Raw genomic sequence first — 23,887 nt, 5'->3', positions numbered from 1 at the left:
TACATTTCCTTCTCTTCCTTTTCCTAATATTGAATTCCAGTCACCCATGACTATTAAATTTTCGTCTCCCTTCACTGTCTGAATAATTTCTTTTATCTCATCATACATTTCTTCAATTTCTTCGTCATCTGCAGGACTAGTTGGCAAATAAATTTGTACTACTGTAGTAGGCGTGGGCTTCGTGTCTATCTTGGCCACAATACTGCGTTCAATATGCTGTTTGTAGTAGCTTACCCACACTTCTATTTTTTTATTCATTATTAAACCTACTCCTGCATTATCGCTATTTGATTTTGTATCTATAACCCTGTTACACTGATTATCAAATTAAAATATTTTGTAAGGCTCCGTCTTTCGGAAGAACCAGTAACTCGTTCCCCGAGGCAGGTCGGTTGCCGCGCAGCTCGGTGTTCCACCAGCCTAGTGTAAGGGAGTTGGGTTGTGGTCCAACCAACAGCAGGAGAGCACGCCACAGTCAAAACACGTCACACCACCAAATTCTGAAAATTGTCAAATCATCTTTCGCTCTAAATTGTTTGTGGAGATATGTTTTTGTAGAGATATTAGCAAGGTAATGTCCGTAGCTCGTTTCGCTTTGCGGGTCGAGTGAGCAGGTTGTTCTTACGTCCACCTGTATAGCAGCACCGCGTGTGTCGAACTTCCGTGTACGCATTTTCGTGTGTATATCGGCCGGTGACACATCGTTCTTGCCTATCGGAGTTCGTTGTTGGTTGTGCCCTGGCGGCGGCGTTCTCTGCCCGCGCCGTGTTTGTCCAGTCTCCCACGAACCCTTTCGTCTGGGTACCGTTCGTTTCAGTTTTGACAAGAGTACGTATCATGTGCAACCCGGCTCTCTGGAAGTTCAATGTTTGTTGGTTGATATGATTCTTGTTACATCTGATCAAGTAGATACTGATTATTTTGATTCTGATTTGCACGCACTTTTTGTGAAGTTTCCAGACCCCTTGCAAGTAGACCGGCGTCTTTCTCGGGTTCATTCTCAGGTGACGTTTAATCATCGTGATGGTTCCGTTAATCCTGTCCTCCTTGCAAATGCGGCGATCGAGTATATTCCGATTAGAGTTTACAATCTTCCACCCGAAGTGAACGATTCTTTTCTTATGTTTCCTTATGGAGTCGTTCGGTATATTAAGCGGGAAAGCTGGTCTGTTAAACATTGCTTGCTATGTTTCTGTGGTATCCGAACCGTAGAAATGTGTGTTCAAAAGAATATACTTTCACACTTGAATGTTTGTGGTCACCGGAATCATCTTACATATGCAGGGCAAGAAGGAACCTGCTTCCTACGTAATGAAAGTGGCCATTTCATATCCACTGTCCTCTCAGTTTTAAGGTTTTAAAGTCGTCCTATGAAAAACGTCGTCCGTTGCCTTTAGCTGAATTAGTGTCTTCGCAGTCTGCTGACAGTATTTTCCAGCTTTGGAGGACGTTGGGAAGACGCTGGCCATCACTCCGCGCAACTTTCAGTCGTTACCGGCAGATCCAGATGCGGCCCCTGTTGCCGTTAAGGCGCCGGCATCGGTAGCACAACTTTTACACCGGCGGACTAAGGATGGTGAAGATTTTGAACTCACCCCCCCCCCCCACCTCCCCCTCCCCCTCCTCTACTCTCCCCTTCCCAATACCGCCTCTCCGAGACTGTGTTGGTGTCGGATGGTGCTTCATTCAGTGGTGATGTTATGAATACCGTCGATAATTACGGTTCTTGTTTCACCATGGTTGACAAGGTTGGTTCTGTTGATGTTGAAATGAATGTTGCACGTGCGTCCTCTCCTCCACCCCAGAAACGTCTGTTCCGGTGGTATCCGATGATTTACCAGAAACATCGTCTGCTGTTCCGCCTTTCCAATGTTTTAGTGAAATGCCATTTATTCCTCAATCTTATACGACGGAAGAACAGGTTACTACGGATTCTCTTCCGGGCAGTCAGATGTTGCAGACAGCTTCAGACGCTGCTTTGCCAGTCTTTTATTTACCCAATGATGACTTTCGTCGCTCCCGGTGGTATTTCTCGCTTTCGGCTGCGTGGATTGGTGACTCCTCCCTCCTCACGGCGGTCTTTGATGAGCCGCTACCCTTTCGCGTCAAGAAGTTATGTTGTCACTGAGTGGTGTGAAACGTTTTTGAAGTGAGCGTGCAGCGTCGTGACGAAAGAAACAACGCATGGAATCTGCACCTTCCGGTGGAGAGGATTCAGATCCTGTACCTTTGTCAGCGCCGTCTGCTGGTACTGGGGAGAGTGGGACTTGATGCGTACATTTTTTCCTAGTTCTACTTTCATGCCTTACATGTGTTACTTATCGCAGGTGCATACGTTTCTTACCTTAAATGTTAACACGATAAGCTCCCCACTACGGCATGCTGCGTTACGACAGTTTGTTTATGATTCCCAAGCTGATGTGTGTTTGCAAGAAGTATTATTTGATGCGTTTAATCCTGGGTATTCTATGTTTTTTAATACTGCGCAAGAAAATTCTACTGGCATGGCCGTTCTTTATGTGGATGGCATTCCGTCGACAGATTCTGAAACGCTGGACTACGGTCAGGGTATAGGGTATCGTTTTTATGCTGACTTAATTCTTCTTTGTGCTACATCTGGATCTGGTCGTACATATGACCGCTCGAGCTTTTATAAGGAAGAAGTTATTTATTTACTTCGTCAAAATCCGCTAAATATTTTGGTGAGGGCAGATTTCAACTGCGCCTTCCGTCGTGTGGATCGGACATCCAACTATAATGATTGTTGTGAAGTTAATGATGTACTGTCGCCATTGAGCCTACAGGATTCTTGGACCTGCAGATATCCCACACTAGCATTAGTGCATTTTACGTATTTTACACAGTACTTCTAGTAGTCGACTGCACCACTTTTGTTTGTCTGCTTCATTATAGAGCCATCTCTTGTCAGTTGATGTAATCCCTGCCAGCTTCACTGATCACTGTGCTGTTTCAATGGCTCTTTACCACGTCCCGCAGCAGATACATCTTTCTCGCCATATTTGGAAGTTAAATATCTTATGTCTGGTGGTCCTCTCTCTGGATGATATCATTGCTGTCGTGTGGGATAGGCAATCATTTAGACAGTGCGTTATCCCTCAATTATGGACTGGTGGGCTGACATTGCCAAACTTCGGCTAATCACTGCCCTTATGCGCTTTAGGGCTGGAAAAGCGGTGGGAATGGGGACTCGGGAATTTTCGTATAGTGACTTTCGTGGTCTTTATGATAGTGCCTCAGACGTCCCTTTAAGACTTATAGAAGTTCACCGTGTGAAGGAGAAACTCCTGCAACCCGAAAGACTACAATTAGATGGTCTTCGTTTGCGATCTCAGCTGCATTCGATTCTCCATGATGAGTTGGCGTCTCTGTATAATCTTAAAAATGAACATGAACAGTCACAACCATAAGAAACTTCTTTTTTATGAGGTTACCTGTTTCTGTATGATTTAATCCATCTTCAGATCTCACACCATGATGGTAGATAGTGGCTGTGAACGGAGCAGGCGCCACGACTCGGCGAGTTAGCGTTCGTAGAGTCGTAGCGCCTGCTCCGTTCACAGCCACTATCTACCATCATGGTGTGAGGTCTGAAGATGTCTAAAACAGACCGGAACCGGTAACCTCATAAAAAAGAAGTTGCGTGCGGTTGTGACAGTTGACATTCAATTTTAAGTAATTAAAAAAAGCCGCTGTACTCCAAGAGAAATGTTCTCAAAAATTTCTGTATAATCTGATTCGGCTTCGAACGCGATTTCAGAGGACATGTCTCACTACCCTTCGTCCTATAGATGTACGTTAGTGGCCATCCCAACCTGATATAACGCATAAACTTTCCGGTATTTTCCAATCTTTACATAGGAGTGGCATCAGACGGTATACGGTCAGTTGATTTTATTTCCCTCTTTAACAGTGCAATTACTCCAGCTCTTCTAGAGGGCTCTTTGGCAACTTTTCACAATGATCAGATATCTGACGTTGTAGTTCGGTCTCCTTCTCGCAAATCACCGGATTTGGATGGGCTTTCCAAGGAAGTTTGTGTTCGGTTTTGGCCTCTGATAGGAGATACGGTAACATCTATGGAGAATGAATTGGTGCAAGGGGTACATATCTCTGCCTCCTTTAAGCTCGTAAAAATCGTTTCAATTCCCAAAAAGACGGGACATCTGTCCGTGGATCAGGTCTAACCGATAACGCTACTCAATTTTGATTATAAAGTCGTAGCGCTGGTGATAAACAGTTGCTTGTCGGTTTTGCTTGCTGACATTATCGCGCATTATCAAAGTTGTGTCCAGGGTCGTACTTTTGGCTCCCGTTGCTGAATCTCGTGATCTTATCTCGGTCGTTTCCACTATTGCCGTGTCGGGAGGTTTACTTTTGATTTTTATCATGCGTTTGATCGGGTTAGTCATAATTTTCTGTTGCAGGTGTTGACGGCTGTTGGTTTTAATAATAGCGCACGACAGATATTCATCTTTCTGATGATGATGATGAGATCCCATATTCCGAGGAGCGTAGGGGACGATGCGGGAGACCCGCACCGCGGTACTAGGCAAGGTCCTAGTGGAGGTGGTTTGCCATTGCCTTCCTCCGACCGAAATGGGGATGAATGATGATGACGACACAACTGCACCCAGTCGTCAGGAAAAATCCCTGACCCCGCCGGGAATCGAACCGGGACCCCATGCGTGGGAAGCGAGAACGCTACCGCAAGACTACGAGCTACGGTCTTCACCTTTCTATTTACTGATATTTAGGCGTCTCCTGACTTGAATGGTCGTCTTAAGAAGAGCCGTGAAAATGTAGAAATTAAGTTAAAATCGAAAATCGTTGGCGCTACTGGTATCATAAAGTAATATTTGTGGGACTGTTTAACGGTTTTGTCACAACTATTAGAATAGTCACAACTATTAGAATAACGAGTTGCATTTATAAGATTTCTTATCTATTTGATGGTAAAAATCGTTTCGTATCAATATGCCATATGTAGGTATATGTAGGTATTAAAATCCATGGAGAAGAAATAAAAACTTTGAGGTTCGCCGATGACATTGTAATTCTGTCAGAGACAGCAAAGGACTTGGAAGAGCAGTTGAACGGAATGGACAATGGCTTGAGAGGAGGATATAAGATGAACATCAACGAAAGCAAAACGAGGATAATGGAATGTAGTTGAATTAAATCGCGTGATTCTGAGGGAAATAGATTAGGGAATGAGACACTTAAAGTAGTAAAGGAGTTTTGCTATTTGGGGAGCAAAATAACTGATGATGGTCGAAGTAGAGAGGATATAAAATGTAGACTGGCAATGGCAAGGAAATCGTTTCTGAAGAAAAGAAATTTACTAGCATCGAATATAGATTTAAGTGTCAGGAAGTCGTTTCTGAAAGTATTTGTATGGAGTGTAGCCATGTATGGAAGTGAATCATGGACGATAAATAGTTTGGACAAGAAGAGAATAGAAGCTTTAGAAATGTGGTGCTACAGAAGAATGCTGAAGATTAGATGGGTAGATCACATAACTAATGAGGAGGTATTGAATAGAATTGGGGAGAAGAGGAGTTTGTGGCACAACTTGACCAGAAGAAGGGACCGGTTGGTTGGACATGTTCTGAGGCATCAAGGGATCACAAATTTAGCATTGGAGGGCAGCGTGGAGGGTAAAAATCGTAGAGGGAGACCTAGAGATGAATACACTAAGCAGATTCAGAAGGATGTAGGTTGCAGTAAGTAGTGGTAGATGAAGAAGCTTGCACAGGATAGAGTAGCATGGAGAGCTGCATCAAACCAGTCTCAGGACTGAAGGCAACAACAACAACATGCCATACACCTTGTTTTGTTACGAATAAATACCAGTAGCTGTGGACCTCACTTAATGAATTACACTAAATTTTAATGCATTTTATGAGGCTGGGTCTAACATAGATTATGAACCATAAACGAATTAATTAAATTTAAAAGATAAATATTTAAAAATGAAGACTCAAAGCAATATGTAAGTCTTTCCCCACTGTCTGACGCCGATGCCTTAGGCTATGGAGCGCCCTCTCTCTACCCTATATAACTCGTGGCTGCTTAGCCATCAGCATCAGTTACAATGACTGAAGCCTCCACAGCGGTTCAGGCGCCATCGCCGTCATCCAGATGGGTAAGGATATATCGTTTTAGAGTATTCTTCTACGTCATTGACTTGTCTATGTAATATAGCACTTTTACTTTTCTTATTACAGTGCAAACTCTGATGATGTCCCCTAATTGAAAGACCGAAATCGGTCAGAAGTTAACATCAGCTGCCACCAAGACACTATTTAAAAATTGTAACAGATGACATTAATTAGACTCTATCAGCGGAGTCCCATCAACCGGACGCAACAGTTGTGCGTGATAACAACCAATTTGATGCTCAAAGCAGGGAAATATTGAGGTATAAATACTGCTATCATCAAAACTACTTATCTGAATTCGGAAAGTGGAACACGTTTGCATTCATCTCTTTCAGATGTACGAATCATGGAGCAGAAATTTTCCCAGTTCTGTTTGAAAAAGCGCGGTTAGTACCTATTTCTTCATACCATGATGAAGTCCCATAGTGCTTAGAGCCATTTGTATTTTTCATACCGTGAATATAGCCATGACCAGAGCCTACACTTCGTTTATTGAGGATTTCATCTGCGCGAAAACATAATTACGATATTATTGAGGATCTCGGAAATATATGAGACGAACAACTAATCTGAATCACCCTTCATATATACATGCATGAAATGAAAAGAGCATTTCATGAAGACAAATGAACCATATTAAAGAGACAGAAATTTCATAGCAACGCGATATATACGACAGTGGCGACAGAATTGTTGTAAAGACTTCCTCTAAATTTACCCTACAGTGTTTCGCGTGCATGAAGTCGCCTTTTTTCCCCAAAGATTCCCATTTGTGGTATCCTACCATCTCCTCTGATCTACCGTACTGGCTATGCTGACTTGTTAAGAATTCGATATCTGCTGTCATATCTACGTGATAAGGACTTCCAACTTTGGATTAATACACTAGAGATAGCCTCACAAGAGACTTTCATGTGGTTTTCCATACAGATTCCTGTTATGTGTTCTTCCCAGTTCATACGACTTTTTAGTGTTATTCCTAAAGTTATATTTATATAAAATCTTGTAATCAGATACTGTCGGGCCGCCGGAGTGGCCGAGCGGTTCTAGGCGCTTCAGTCTGGAACCGCGCGACCTCTACGGTCGCAGGTTCGAATCCTGCCTCGGACATGGATGTGTGTGATGTCCTTAGGTTAGTTAGGTTTAAGTAGTTCTAAGTTCTAGGGGACTCATGACCTCAGATGTTAAGTCCCATAGTGCTCAGAGCAATTTGAACCATTTTTCAGATACTGTCAGGTCTGACGTTAATTAAACCAAATGTAAATGCAGTCCAAGTCGTCCTAAACTTTGTACGTCTCAGAATCGTTAGCGTGCAGTCTGATAGTGTTGCTAAGCCTGTGTATATTGAAAACACCCTTAATTACCAGCTTATTTAACATTCGCCGCCCGGTATAACGTACCTTGTTCTGTTAGTAAAAAGCCTGTGTATATTGAAAACACCGTTAATTACCAGCTTATTTAACATTCGTCGCTCGGTATAACTACCTTGTTCTGTTAATAAAAAGTGCGGCTAGCCGGCGCATATCTGCGAGAACAACCGTAGATCGTATCTTTGTCATCCGTCCACGCCTTTCAGTCGCAACATTTGTACCTCGTATCGTTAATCGCAGCTCCCTTAATTAAGACAGTAAATATCATTTCTTACTTGCAGGGTTATTTCAACCATGAGACATTAAATTATAAGAGGGGATCAAAAAGTTTTCATTTGCGGGCGTTGCTGCAGAGTATATGCAACCCAGCGCTACTACAATATGGATATGTAAGTACCAATATGTAAGCAAGGGGTTAGTGTGGCCTTCGAACGGAAACTATTTTAATCGCCTTTTGTAATTAATATTTCGTGTATTTATTCAGACAGACTGTTGACGAAGGAGATACACCACAAACCATAATAAGAATAAGACATCTGAATTCCGTAAATAGTCAACGTATTATAACTGAAATGGGCATAGTTATAGGAACCATACATATTCCTAATGGACTAATAGCACCGAATTACGGGTAAAGATGCAGAAAGTATCGTGAGAAAAATGATTTAAAGGTCGAATTAACACATTGCATTGTAGATTCAGTAGGATGAAGTGGTCATATTCAAAGCAGGCAGTAGGTCTATATAGTCAGTGATGTGATCAGAAACAAAAGAAACTTAGTATTTGGAGAAAACTAGAGGAGCTCATAAGAATACGATTTTGAGGCCAATACTGCCTCTTTCGAGTTACAGCGGCCAGCATGCTAACAGGAAACTCATCTCAAACGTAATGATGGTGGGATGGACGAGTGCGATGCTAAGAGCTGTTTTAAAAGCTCTGACATTAGGCCATTACCTTGGTCCGCGAAAATACGTCATAGGTTCCCAGCATTACTTCGGGTTATCGCAAAAGACTGGCCTACGCACAGACTGGGTTTTATGAGGGCCTAAATTTTTAATGGTAGTCAAACTTAAGTTGAAAGACGACCAGAAAGTGTAGCTCGTTAGCAGCCTTCCGGCTCCCACAAAGAGAAAAACTAATTTGAATGCAAATCCATGTGATTCAGCTCCCACCGTCTTACAAATATTTGTTTCATTATCTAGTTACGTTAATGACGTCCCGACTTTTGCAAATGAACTTCCATTACCTCCGCATTCTAACTGCATCGTCACTGGTCTCATTATCATGGAAAGAGAATGCAATCTGCCGTACAAATATTTAACTGTCGAGAAACAACATTGTAATTCTATCTATCAAAAACTGTTCCTTGGTTTACTATGCCTTTGTCCTCCAGGAAAAAAATTAATGTTAGCAACAGATTTAGACGTCTCTTGTATAAGATGCTGCTATGTCAATAGAATGTCGAGAGTCGTTCCCGAACTAACGACTCCCAATTATTTTTATGGAAACTTCAACAGGTACTGAGAGCACAACGTCAGAGTTTAATAGGGTAAGACTTCAGCTACATACTATCATTTTTGTTGATACTCTCTATCATTCATTATGCACTTTTTCCAACGGTGAGCAGGAGCCTGTATGCCACCCTCATAAGATCGCGTACCAGCTATGGCTAGCCATTGTCTTACAGCTCTGACGAAAGCATCTGAGTCTGGAAAATGCGGGCCACATAAGGCTTCATTGACAGGCCAAAGAGATGGACAGTATGGGGGACGTTGCAGGACAGTCCATTCAAATTTGGCAATGAGATCCATGGCCAGAAAACTATGGTGGACTAGGGTTATCATGTTACAAGTAGAAGTTTTCTTCTTCTTCCCTCAACTTCCTGGAATTTTTGGCTTTCAGTCTATTTGGTCTCTTGTTGCGACCTTCTGAATTAACATTCATCTTAAGCTCCGAAACAACCAAAAGAACTATACCCTGCCTATCCCAGAAGACTGTGCTCTTTACTTTGTTTGCAGACTGCTTTACTTTGAACCCCTTCTTTTTTGGAGAATTCGAAAATCATCAGTCCAGCGTCCAGTGGAAAACTCAGCCAGGCAAGTACTAAAGATGTTAGAAAAGGTCAAGATACTCACAAAAGTAAAGTGAAAAATAATGTTAGTATATTTCATCAAAATATTGGGGGATGGAAGAATAAAATTGATGAGCTTCTGCTTTGTTTAGAAGATATAGAAACTGAGAATATAATAGATGTACTATGCCTGTCTGAGCAACACATTGTCACTGATATGCAAACGGTTAGCATCAGTGGGTACAAATTAGCTGCACATGTAAGTAGAGATAATATGATGAGAGGAGGAATTGCCATATATGTCAAAAGCTTCCACAGTGTTAAAAATTTAGAAACTAAAAAAAATTTGTGTAGAGCAACGTATGGAAGCAAGTGTATAGGTCCCCCTCAGGGAATTTCCAGCTATTTCTAGAAAACTTGGATGCTTTGTTGTGCTATCTGTCAGACAGGGGGAAGCAAAATATCATTTGTGGGGATTTCAATGTTGATTCCCTGAAACAGTGTAATAGGAAGAATGACCTTGTAGTATTGCTCAGTTCTTTCAATTTGTGCTCCGTCATTGATTTTCCTACTCGAGTAACAAAGAACAGCAGTACATTGATAGCTTACTTTTTTATACACCAAAATAAGTTTAAGGACATAAATGCTAATCCTGTTGAGAGTGGTCTTTCAGATCATGGTGCACAGCTAGTTACAGTACATGACATAGCTCCATGCACCGGCCGCGGTGGTCTCGCGGTTCTAGGCGCGCAGTCCGGAACCGTGCGACTGCTACGGTCGCACGTTCGAATCCTGCCTCGGGCATGGATGTGTGTGATGTCCTTAGGTTAATTAGGTTTAAGTAGTTCTAAGTTCTAGGGGACTAATGACCACAGCAGTTGAGTCCCATAGTGCTCCATGCAGTATATCAAATCAGACTTTCAAAGCAGTGCGTTCAATTAACAATATAAATATTCCAAACTTTAGGGAAAGCCTACAGCGGCTAGACTGGGATGAAGTGTATAAGGAACCCGATTCAAACTTGAAATACAACTTATTTCACGATACATTTTTAAGAGTATTTGAAAATTGTTTTCCCAAGAAAAAAGTTAAACATAATTCCCTGAAAACATATAAAAAACCTTGGCTAACTAAAGGAAAAAGAATATCTTGCAACTATAATAGAGAACTGTATCTAACAGCAAGAGGGAGTACTGATCCTGAAATTGTTCAATATTATAAAAACTATTGTGTGGTACTAAAAAAAGTTATTAAAAAGTCTAGAAGCACGTGTATCATGTCTGAGATCAGTAACTCTGATAATAAAATTAAAGCAATTTGGAATATTATTGAAAGGGAAATAGGGCAACCAAGAGCACAGAAAGACTTTAGTGCCATAAAACTGAATGACAAGTGTACTAACAAACAATCAGAAATTGAAAATATTTTCAATAATCATTTTTTTAAATGTTGTGGAGAAAATAGGATCTAGATCTTCACTAGAAGGGGCAAGGATACTAATAGAAGACGCCATGCCTGTGCAGTTTGAAACAACTGTAATTCCACCAACCTCTCCCTCTGAAATCAGTAAAATAATAAACTCGCTGAAAAGTAAAAGCTCTTACGGAATTGATGGCATTTCCAGCAAGGTACTTAAAGCTTGTTCCCCACAGATAGGTAGGATTCTCAGCTACGTATGTAATAGCTCTTTGGAGCAGGGTGTTTCCCCCATAGACTGAAATATGCCATTGTAAAACCATTGTGTAAAAAGGGGGATACGTCGGATGTCAACAACTACCGCCCAATCTCTCTTCTGACAGCTCCATCAAAAATTTTTGAGAAAGTAATGTATTCAAGAGTAGCCTCCCATATTTGTAAAAATAAAGTACTAACAAAATGTCAGTTTGGTTTTCAGAAAGGCTTTTCAACTGAAATTGCTGTATACGCTTTCACTGATCAAATATTAAATGCTCTGAATAACTGGACATCACCCATTGGTATTTTTTGTGATCTCTCAAAGGCCTTTGATTGTGTAAATCATGGAATTCTTTTAGATAAGCTAAATCATTATGGTTTGAGTGGGGCAGTGCACAAATGGTTTAATTCATACTTAACTGGAAGAATGCAGAAAGTTGAAAAAAGTGGTTCATGTAATGGTAAAACAACAGCTGGTTCCTCAAACTGGGGGGGGGGGGGGGGGCTATCAAGTACGGGGTCCCACAGGGTTCAGTCTTAGGTCCTTTACTGTTCTTGATATACATTAATGACTTACCATTCCACATTGATGAAGATGCAAAGGTAGTTCTTTTTACTGATGATCCAATATAGTAATAACATCCAAAAACCAAGAACTAAGTGATGTAATTGTAAATGATGTTTTTCGCAAAGTTATTAAGTGGTTATCAGCAAACGGACTTTCTTTAAATTTTGAAAAAACACAGTATATACAGTTCTGTACAGTAAATGGCACAACTCCAGTAATAAATATAGACTCTGAACAGAAGTCTGTAGCTAAGGTAGAATTTTCAAAATTTTTAGGTGTGTCCATTGATGAGAGGCTAAAGTGGAAGCAACACACTGATGGTCTGCTGAAACGTCTGAGTTCAGCTACGTATGCTATAAGGGTTATTGCAAAATTTTGCTGATAAGAATCTCAGTAAATTAGCTTACTATGCCTACTTTCATTCACTCCTTTCGTGTGGCATCATATTCTGGGGTAATTCATCGTTGAGTAGAAAAGTATTCATTGCTCAAAAACGTGTAATCAGAATAATTTCTGGAACCCACCCACGGTCATCCTGCAGACATCTATTTAAGGATCTAGGGATCCTCACTGTATATATATTCACTTATGAAATTTGTTGTTAATAATCCAACCCAGTTCAAAAGTAATAGCAGTGTGCATAGCTATAACCCCAGGAGAAAGGATGATCTTCACTATACGGGGTAAAATCTTACTTTGGCACAGAAAGAGGTAAATTATGCTGCCACAAAAGACTTTGGTGAAACTACCAAACAGCATCAAAAGCCTGACAGATAGCCAACTAACATTTAAAAATAAATTAAAAGAATTTCTAGATGACAACTCCTTCTTCTCATTTGCTGAATTTTTAGATATAAATTAAGGGAAAAAACCTTAAACATTAGTGTCATGCAGTATTTAGTGGAATTTAATATCTTGTACAGACATCTTTCATTAACCTGACACATTCCACATCATTGCGAAGTGTCGCATTCATGATCAATGGAACAAATATTATTCTATTCTAATCTAATCTAATCTCCATTGACTCTCCTTTGGATCGTGGTTGCTAGTAGTGATACTACGTATCGCTTCCATTTATTATGGTATTGTTCCAGCAGGTCCCGAAAAATTTCCATTCGTGTATTTTTCAGTCTCGTGTGGACATCTGGAGTACGCATCTCGTAAACATTTTCAATAATAAAGTTGCATAACATCTTGTACAAGACATTACAGCAGATATTCATCTGTACACACAATTCCTTGATCGTAATCCGCCAATCACAGTCCACTAGAACTGAGAACTACTTAAACCTAACTAACCGAAGGACATCACACACATCCATGGCCAAGGCAGGATTCGAACCTGTGACCGTAGCGGTCGCGCGGTTCCAGACTGTAGCGCCTAGAACCGCTCGGGATTTGATCGAGAAATTGTTTATTATGAGGGATGGAAACGCTGCTCATTATGAGGGATGTCAGCTGTGCAGGTTGGACTAGGCCGTGACTTTTACTGCACATGCTTTGTACCACTACTGAAATGCAGTACCTTCCGCCTCTCATAGCCCCGTACGCTGTATCGCCTCCCTACACCTTTAGCAAGTGTCAGTGGATTTCAATTGGCTCAGCATATTGACAGAGAAGAATGCAGTGATACACCTCTGTTTTATACTTACCTCAATGCCGGACATAATTTTGGAGTGCCCCCTTAGTGGTGGTATCTTTCCTCAGGACAGCGAAACTAACAAGACGTTAGTGGCAAGATTTTAAAAAAAATATTCCTTGACCAACATAATCTGGCTTGGACATACAAAGTCAACGTAACAAAACCAAGAGGGATTTGCTTCAGAGTGACATCCGAACTTTCAAACTGTCGCACAGTGAACATCTTGTGGGTATGCATCACTCCATTCTTTAACTCTTCCGACGTGCTGTTTGGGAAGAGCAGTCTAGTGTTTCAGGTTGAGATGACTTAGTGGTTGGGCAGGGTTGCAGATACGTACCCGGAGGAAGGTGCGCTTGGAGAGGGTGTACGTCTTGCCGACAGTGATGGTGGGCGGCCGCGTGCAGCGCAGCATGAAGACCAGCAGCAGGCGGTGCAGCTTCCTGGGGCTGTCCAGCCAGGCGCTGGCGAACGCCGACATGGACAGCCGCTCCCCCTGGGCATGCACAGCACATGTACCCGATGGTTGTAATTAGAGATGTTGATATTTTTTTAAATATCCGGGATCGTTATATCGATATTTAAAAACGTATCACTATCAGCCCTAGATATACACTCCTGAAAATTGACATAAGAACACCGTGAATTCATTGTCCCAGGAAGGGGAAACTTTATTGACACATTCCTGGGGTCAGATACATCACATGATCACACTGACAGAACCACAGGCACATAGACACAGGCAACAGAGCATGCACAATGTCGGCACTAGTACAGTGTATATCCACCTTTCGCAGCAATGCAGGCTCCTATTCTCCCATGGAGACGATCGTAGAGATGCTGGATGTAGTCCTGTGGAACGGCTTGCCATGCCATTTCCACCTGGCGCCTCAGTTGGACCAGCGTTCGTGCTGGACGTGCAGACCGCGTGAGACGACGCTTCATCCAGTCCTAAACATGCTCAATGGGGGACAGATCTGGAGATCTTGCTGGCCAGGATAGTTGACTTACACCTTCTAGAGCACGTTGGGTGGCACGGGATACATGCGGACGTGCATTGTCCTGTTGGAACAGCAAGTTCCCTTGCCGGTCTAGGAATGGTAGAACGATGGGTTCGATGACGGTTTGGATGTACCGTGCACTATTCAGTGTCCCCTCGACGATCACCAGAGGTGTACGGCCAGTGTAGGAGATCGCTCCCCACACCATGATGCCGGGTGTTGGCCCTGTGTGCCTCGGTCGTATGCAGTCCTGATTGTGGCGCTCACCTGCACGGCGAAAAACACGCATACGACCATCATTGGCACCAAGGCACAAGCGACTCTCATCGCTAAAGGCGACACGTCTCCATTCGTCCCTCCATTCACGCCTGTCGCGACACCACTGGAGGCGGGCTGCACGATGTTGGGGCGTGAGCGGAAGACGGCCTAACGGTGTGCGGGACCGTAGCCCAGCTTCATAGAGACGGTTGCGAATGGTTCTCGCCGATACCCCAGGAGCAACAGTGTCCCTAATTTGCTGGGAAGTGGCGGTGCGGTCCCCTACGGCACTGCGTAGGATCCTACGGTCTTGGCGTGCATCCGTGCGTCGCTGCGGTCCGGTCCCAGGTCGACGGGCACGTGCACCTTCCACCGACCACTGGCGACAACATCGATGTACTGTGGAGACCTCACGCCCCACGTGTTGAGCAATTCGGCGGTACGTCCACCCGGCCTCCCGCATGCCCACTATACGCCCTCGCTCAAAGTCCGTCAACTGCACATACGTTTCACGTCCACGCTGTCGCGGCATGCTAACAGTGTTAAAGACTGCGATGGAGCTCCGTATGCCACGGCAAACTGGCTGACGCTGACGGCGGCGGTGCACAAATGCTGCGCAGCTAGCGCCATTCGACGGCCAACACCGCGGTTCCTGGTGTGTCCGCTGTGCCGTGCGTGTGATCATTGCTTGTACAGCCCTCTCGCAGTGTCCGGAGCAAGTATGGTGGGTCTGACACACCGGTGTCAATGTGTTCTTTTTTCCATTTCCAGGAGTGTATCTAATGAAGTACCGATATATGGACGAAAAAATACCGATCTATGAAAATATCAGCTGCACATTGTAAGTACTCGTATACCACCGGTTTTAGAGTTGTTTATTTAAGTATTGATTTCTTACTACATATTCTGCACATCAACGGGCCGTTACCTGTTTCCCCCTTTAGAGTAAGAACTGAAAGGAAAACGCTGCACGTTCAAGTTGAGCAATAACCACTTTTCTAACAATAGTAACTGCATCCAAGTGGCACAATAAAAGGTGTCCGATGGGGCCGTCGTTCGGTTTCGTGATATATCTGATTTGTCCGGAACACTTAATGTCGATATTTCAGTTTTTTTTTTTTTTCATTTCTGCAAACGCCAGCGACCTAGCAGTTTTACTGGTGAAGTTAAACGTTGCTGTTTCTATTGGAAAAGCTGAGCGTCGATTAGGTTAACATTTCCCCTCACACGTTTCCGCCCACCGCAAAGATCAATCTTGTCATTTAGATTTTTGTTCATTACTTTCAGCAATCTTTTTGAAGAATGTTGATATGAAGAAATACACACTAGCTGCCTTAAAATTGTTCTTCACATCGGAAATCTTGTTATTCAATTTACACCACCACTCCCAGTTGGACTTCTTCTTTGAGTCACCAACACCTGCTTCGAACATGCAAAAAGAAAGATTGGACTTGTCGAAAGCTCAAAAAGTAGTATGTTATACTACAGTTTCAAAAGAACAAATACGTACCGAAAACTGCGAAAAATTAGAATATAAAAGAAAATCATCGGCATTCGGTGAATGAGGTACTGTCGATGTATAACGATATTTTTGGAAGAAATATCGATTTATCGATATTTTACCAGATGCTCTAGTTGTAATTAAAGGGCAGCTACGCACTAATGTCTAGTGTGGTCTTGGTAGATACTGTAATGCGTTAATGTCGAAATGATTTACGCTGGAAAAAAAGTTCTAATTTTAGACATCAGATGCAAAATTGGCGTTGCGAACGCAGGAAAGACGTATATAAATGTTTAAATAGATCATGTATTAGGTATGGGACGTGGGCAGGGAGGATCAATCAAATGAGAAAGGCATGATGTTGATTTTATCATTAATAGCAACATATGCAAGTTGTTCACTATGAGCATCGGATACGTCAAAATGACCTACAGCGCTAGATTTGCACCTCGTGGCCAAAATCGGAACTAATTCTTTTCGAGCGAAAACCGGTTCCGCATTAACACATTAAAATACCTGCCAAGAGTCGCTGCCAGACAGTAATTACAGCCCACATTAGACCTGCGTGTATTGTATCTTATTGTATTGTATGGTACGTTATCCAGGGACCTAGAAACGACAGAGGGGCTCCGTTCCCCCCGCAGCCGCAGTGGTCCACAACCCCACGACGACTACCGCAGTCCACTTCACCCCTCCGCCACCCCACAACGAACCCAGGGTTATTGTGCGGTTCGTCTCCCGGTGCACCCCCCAGGGAAAGTCTCACACCACATGAGTGTAACCCCTAGGTTTGCGTGGTAGAGTAATGGTGGTTTACGCGTGCGTGGAGAACTTGTTTGCGTAGCAATCTCCGACATAGTGTAATTGAGGCAGAATAAGGGGAACCAGCCAGCATTCGCCGAGGCAGTTGGAAAACCGCCTAAAAACCATCCACAGACTGGCCGGTTTACCGGACCTTGACACAAATCCGCAGGACGTATTCGTGCCGGGGATCAGGTGCTCCTTCCCGCCCGGAAAGCTGTGCGTTAGACCGCACGGCTAACCGGGCGGGCGACCTGCGTGTAACTGAACTTTAATTATAAACACCCGGTCTCACATGTATCACATACTACGGGTCCCGCGCTCTCAGGGACCCTGCAGCTTCACTGCCAAATTTTTGTTGGGAAAATATTTGCTGTTCTTCATTGAAAATTATAACTGCCGACGATTATTTGTGCTTGCTTGTGCAGTATTTTTAAAGCACTTAGCTCTCAACAAAATGATTCTAGTTACACTGTGACTTGCGCTTCACTGTGCAAGGGACTGTCCCGTTTAGAAGACTGACTCACAGCTGGGAGACATCGCCAAGTTCCTTCAGGACCGGAGACACTTGAGCAGGGTAGCTTAAGAGCCTTCCTTTACACACAAACGGACTTGCTTTACGCTGCAGCCTTCTCAGTGTCTCAGAAACACAAAGAACGGACACCTGGATCCATTCATTGTCTTTTCTCAAGAAAATCTGGGGGTGTGAGACTGGCGTGATTACACCGCTGAATTCACATGCTCCGTCTCAGCTGCCGATTACGGGAAGCTCGGTCACAGCATCAAGAGATTCTTCTAAGCAGGATTGAAAAGTTGATGCCTCGTAGCCAAGACTCTTCAGAATCAACAGCAAATCATCGCCAACAACGGTAATTCAGGTATACATAACGATGCCACAAACAATACGTGAAGGACAAGGAGAGTATATGAGGAAATTCAGTGGGTACCTCAGTACGTAAACGATGATGGTAATCTAATAATCATGCGTGACTGAAATGCTGTGGCAGTGGAGGGAAATGAAGACAGTATTACACGAGAATGTGGACTCGGCAGTAGCAATGAGAGACGAGAAAGACTGGGTTCTGCCAAAATATCAGCAAGTAATAGCGAATACACTGTTCAAAAATCACAAGACGAGGAGCTATTCGTTGGAAAAGAAAACAGTTGAATGAGATCATGATGAGAGAGAGACTTCGAAACCAGGCATTGGATTGTAAGGTGTACCCAGGAGCAGTTACAAACTCAGAAGGAGAAGGCTGAAGTTCAAGAAAGTTGCCATGAAGAATCAATGTGCAACGAAGCGGGATACTTAACGACTGGGAATTATGCGATGCGTTTGGCGTTCGCTGCAACTTTAGATAATTCAATGATGCATACGACAGTAAGCAGTTCAGTTGAAGAGGAAATAAAAAGACTAGTCATCGAATTTCGACAGACAAATTTAGGTACAAGGAAGCTAACTCTAAAGAAAAACTTGGGTAACACAATAAATAAAATTTGTCGACGGAAGACGGAAATACAGAAAATGCTCAGAAAAAGCGATACGCCACTTAGGAATGAAATATTCAGGAAGTTCAGATAACCCAAGCCGAAATGGCTGCTGCAAAAATGTGAGGAAATTAAGAAATAAACAGTCGCTGTAACGAATCTTATGTGAAATTAAAAGAAAAAATGTCAAAATTATGAATGCTGAATGAATACCGCTGTTAAACCTAGAGGAGAAAGCGTATAGGTGGAAAGAATACATGGAAGACCTCTATGAGGGAAGGGATTGTCTGCTGAGTGAATAAGTAAGAAAAGTAATATTAATGAAATATTAGTGTACTCACCTGATCAATAATGGTTTGTCCAACGACACAAAAGAATCCAGTCTCGTACATGTAAATTGGAACGCTGAACAACATCTTGTACATTGCTACTTGGTCTGCTTGCTTCTGCAACAGCTGGTACACGACATTACACAAATTAGTAAGTGACAAAGAAAGACAGACTTCTGTTACTTGTTACTATCTGATAACTGGCCAGGTAATAATTTCATTAAAAATCTGGAATAACGCAAGGAACAAATTTTGAGAATATATACTATAGTAAGGTTCATTGATATGTGTAATTCTTTGATCGGAAAGGAGACTTTTACGTCGGATACTATACCCAGAACGTACTTCTCGCTGTCAGGGGAAGTTATAGCCATCTTTCTTCTTCTTTTTTTTCTTAACGTATACAAACTGGAATCGAGCACATCAACTATTTGTCAGTACTACGTTTTGTACGTCACAGGCCAACTGACATAATGCGCCTTTATCAGAATTGTCTTTAACGGACTTACTGCGCTATTCCCAACATTCACCTATAAAGGGAAACAACTTTTAAAATTGTCCCGACTTATGCCTCGTAGTGCTCCGAGAGACTTTAGTTTCATTTACTCTGTGTTTTGAAACGGATTTTCTTTTCGGCCTTATTGCATTCTACGAGACAGGAAAACTTCACAGATGGACATTGAGAGTGGGGCGAGAGCGAAAAAATTGACACTTTCCTGTTGGGTAAGCATTACCTCACTTTCAACGCTACGTGACTGGAGATGAGGGAGGAATCAGAGATTTGATTGCCTCAGCGTAGGCGGTTTCTTTTCCGTATTATCGCTCCCAAAAGTTTTAGCACATGAAAGCAATGCTGTTTAATTGGGATAACTCGGGTAACAAATTCTTATTGGAGAACAGACTAATATTGTTTTTACGTGTTGGAAGTGACTTGTGATTGTTCTTTCATTTCGTTACACACGTTCATTCAGATGAGTTTCTATACGCCGGAAGCGCAAAGTTATGCACGTGTGTGACACAATCTAAATGAAATACTGGGTTATTCGTCATTTGTATAGTGTACTGAGTGACGTCTGGTCTTGATTAATATTACTGGAGGGGCGGTAAGGAACATTAAATGCATCGGCAGCAGTGGTTCGCCAGTACACTCCTTCTAAAAGAAGCTCACGATTTTGCTATCGGAACAAGTACCGACTTACTTATGCTTGGAGACAGCTAATAGTCACATTCCTGGAGCATCAAAAGAGTGAACAACGATAAAGGCCTACAGGCAGTTGCGCAGTTGTCAGTGCGTGGGGGATAACCTTTTCACGACTTCTTCACAAGGGCAATCGTATGGAAGAGATCACCTCTGGCGAGAATAATTCTAGCAGGGTACAAACATTTGCAAATGAAAAGACTCTGCGCAAGGTTTAGTCGTAATAAGTGCGATAAACGGCGAATTGTGAGCTTGCCGAGCATTTGAGCAGTTTTGTGATTGTCAGGAGATTTTGGTGTTGTTTTTTGCTAAAATCGGTGTTATTTTTTGGAAATTTTGATGTTATTTTCTAATGGTCTGTTTTTCAAATACGTTCTTTATTTTTGTCGTATTTCATTGTTTTCCTGTGTTGCAAATGAAATTGTTCTTGTCAGTTAAATTATTATTCTTGTTAGTATCATTATTACTATTAAATCAAAAATCAAAATTTATTTTTGTTATTGAAGAAAAGCAATTTTACGTCAAACCCAGTAAATGTTATCAATTAAAAAACAAATAACTGTGCACCTTAAAAATGTATTATTATAATTTCTGATTTCGCTGATGAAGCATTTAGCTTCCAAAACATCAACACTTCACTATAACGTGAAAACTGTTGCTCCGAGTTTGTATTTGAATATGAGAGCCAAACTGCCTTCAGCACAACAGGTCCCATGTCAAAAAAAAAAAAAAAAGGTTCAAATGACTCTAAGCACTATGGAACTTAACATCTGAGGTCATCAGTCCCCTAGACTTGGAACTACTTAAAGTCTTAAACATAACTAACCTGAGGACATCATACACATCCATGCCCGAGGCAGGATTCGAACCGGCGACCGTAGCAGCAGCGCGGTTCGGGAATGAAGCGCCTAGAACCAATGGGCCACAACGGCCGGCCATCCCGTGTCCCGACACTTTTATACAACATATCTTACCTAAAAAAGACAGGTTGTGGAGATATCTTTAATACGGCACATCAATTAAACTTCACATTTTCGCAGTACACAAGTATAAATATGAAAACCAACAAATACAGTACTTTTGGTCATTATGGCACCTGATGTGTTTGCAATCACAGCACAGAACGTATGACGTCACAAACACGTGTTTCCTGTGGTCCAACAGAACACTCAGAATGGTACTTCAATAGTTGCTCAGTATTATTTTGACTATTTTGTGAAAAGAAGTATGTGGTGACAGCCTGATGTGTAGCATAGTCAGAAATCTGACTGGCTGATCATAGCAAACACAGCTGGTGCCATGTTTAGTGTAGCTAAAATGCCGTACTGGTTGGTTTTCGTATTTATACTTACGCACGACAAAAAAATGGGGTTCAGTTGAGGCACTACATTAAAGGGTCACTCCAAATGCATCGCTTTTGTACGATTTGTTGTATACAAAGATCGGGAAATATGATTTTGGTATACATGGTGGTCCATTGATAGTGACCGGGCCAAATATCTCACGAAATAACCGTCAAACGAAAAAACTACAAAGAACGAAACTCGTCTAGTTTGAAGGGGGAAACCAGATGTCACTATGGTTGGCCCGCTAGATGGCGCTGCCATAGGTCAAACGGATATCAACTGCGTTTAAAGAAAAATAGGAACCCCATTTTTAATACATATTCGTGTAGTACGTAAAGAAATATGAATATTTTAGTTGAACCACTTTTTTCGCTTTGTCATAGATGGCGCTATAATAGTCACAAACATATGGTTCATAATTTTAGACGAACAGTTGGTAACAGGTAGGTTTTTTAAATTAAAATGCAGAACGTAGGTACGTTTGAACATTTTATTTAGGTTGTTCAAATGTGATACATGTACCTTTGTGAACTTATCATTTCCGAGAACGCATGCTGTTACAGCGTCATTATCTGTAAGTACCACAGTAATGCAATAAATGCTCAAAATGATGGTCGTCAACCTCAGTGCATTTGGCAATACGTGTAACGACATTCCTCTCAACAGGGAGTAGTTTGCCTTCTGTAATGTTCGCACATGCACTAACAATGCGCTACGCATGTTGTCAGGCGTTGTCGGTGGATCATGATAGCAAATATCCGTCAACTTTCCCCATAGAAAGAAAACCGGGGACAGCAGATCCGGTGAACGTGCTTCGACGACCAATCCACCTGTCACGAAATATGCTATTCAATACCGCTTCAACTGCACGCGAGCTATGTGCCGGACATCCATCATGTTGAAAGTACATTGCCATTCTGTCATGCAGTGAAACATCTTGTAGTAACATCGGTAGAACATTACGTAGGAAATCAGCTTAAATTGCACCATTTAGACTGCCATCTGATAAAATGGGGGCCAATTATCCTTCCTCCCATAATCCCACACCATACATTAACCCGCCAAGGTCGCTGATGTTCCACTTGTCGCAGCCATCGTGGATTTTCCGTTGCCCAATAGTGCATACGGTTTTCGTTACCGCAGTTGGTGTATGATGCTTCGTCGCTAAATAGAACGCGTGCAAAAAATCTGTCATCGTCCCGTAATTTCTCTTGTGCCCAGTGGCAGAACTGTGCACGACGTTCGAAGTCGTTGCCGTACAATTCCTGGAGCATAGAAATATGGTGCGGGTGCAACCGACGTTTTTGAGATTCCCAATTCTCGCGCAGTTTGTCTGCTACTGATGTGCGGATTAACCGCAACAACAGCTAAAACACCTACTTGGGCATCATCATTTGTTGCAGGTCGTGGTTGATGTTTCCCTAAATAACATAACTACCCGGCGAACGGTCCGGACACTTAGATGATTTCGCCCAGGATATCGAGCACCATATATAGCACACGCCCGTTGGGCATTTTGATCACAATACCCATCTATCAACACGATATCGGCCTTTTCCGAAATTGGTAAACGGTCCATTTTTTCTCGGGTAATCTATCACGAAGCAAATACCGTCCGCACTGGCGGAATATTACTTGATAGCACGTACTTATACGTTTCTGACTATTACAGTGCCATCTATCACAAAGCGAAAAAAGTGGTCCAACTAAAACATTCATATTTCTTTACGTACTATACGAATATGTAATAAAATGGGGGTTCCTATTTTTAAAAAACGCAGTTGATATCCGTTTGACGCATCGCACCGCCATCTAACAGGCCAACCATAGCGCCATCTGGTTTCCCCCTTCAAAAAAATGGTTCAAATGGCTCTGAGTACTATGGGACTTAACTATTGAGGCCATCAGTCCCCTAGAACTTAGAACTACTTAAACATAACTAATCTAAGGACATCACACACATCCATGCCCAAGGTAACATACGAACCTGCGACCGTAGCGGTCGCGCGTTTCCAGACTGAAGCGCCTAGAACCGCTCGGCCACATCGGTCGGCTCCCCCTTCAAGCTAGTCGAGTTTCGTTCATTGTAGTTTTTTCGCTTGACGCCTATTTCGTGAGATATTTGGTCTGATAACTATCAATGGACCACCCTGTATACACGGTGGTCAGAAACAATCTGAAAAGCTTATAAGGGTTGTAAGAGGTCCATAATTAGATAACTTGTTGCTAGCGCACTCGAGCTGATGTAATTTCGATGTATTGCTCTCGCGCTGCCTGCGATATGTAAGCTAGAAGAGAATCTGAGACCAAAGAGTAGTATTGACTGCAGTAGGAACTGTGTGGCAGTAGCAGTTAGTTGTTGGCAGCGAGCAGTGTGGTCTGGTGTATCGTGTTGGCTGGGCCGGTCGTGTGCAGCGATGGCAGAGCCTGAGCGTTGTAGGATAAGGTAAAAGCAGCC

At 42.5% G+C, this 23,887-nt stretch overlaps 1 protein-coding gene across 1 annotated transcript in view; it reads right to left on the bottom strand.

Annotated features, from left to right (window-relative positions):
- LOC126281387 (odorant receptor 43a-like) overlaps positions 1–23,887 on the bottom strand; it is a 90,960-nt gene that overhangs the window by 16,106 nt on the left and 50,967 nt on the right. Inside the window, exons 5-6 of the mRNA XM_049980313.1 lie at positions 18,898–19,011; positions 13,848–14,003 (exon numbers count right to left, since the gene is read on the bottom strand). Coding sequence (XP_049836270.1) covers positions 13,848–14,003; positions 18,898–19,011 — 270 coding nt within the window. The remainder of the gene's footprint in view (positions 1–13,847; positions 14,004–18,897; positions 19,012–23,887) is intronic.

This window comes from Schistocerca gregaria, chromosome 7 (assembly GCF_023897955.1).
Source record: "Schistocerca gregaria isolate iqSchGreg1 chromosome 7, iqSchGreg1.2, whole genome shotgun sequence".
Taxonomy (NCBI): Eukaryota; Metazoa; Arthropoda; class Insecta; order Orthoptera; family Acrididae; genus Schistocerca; species Schistocerca gregaria.
The sequence above is the reverse complement of the archived record's forward strand: the minus strand, read 5'-3'. Positions and strand labels throughout refer to the sequence as shown.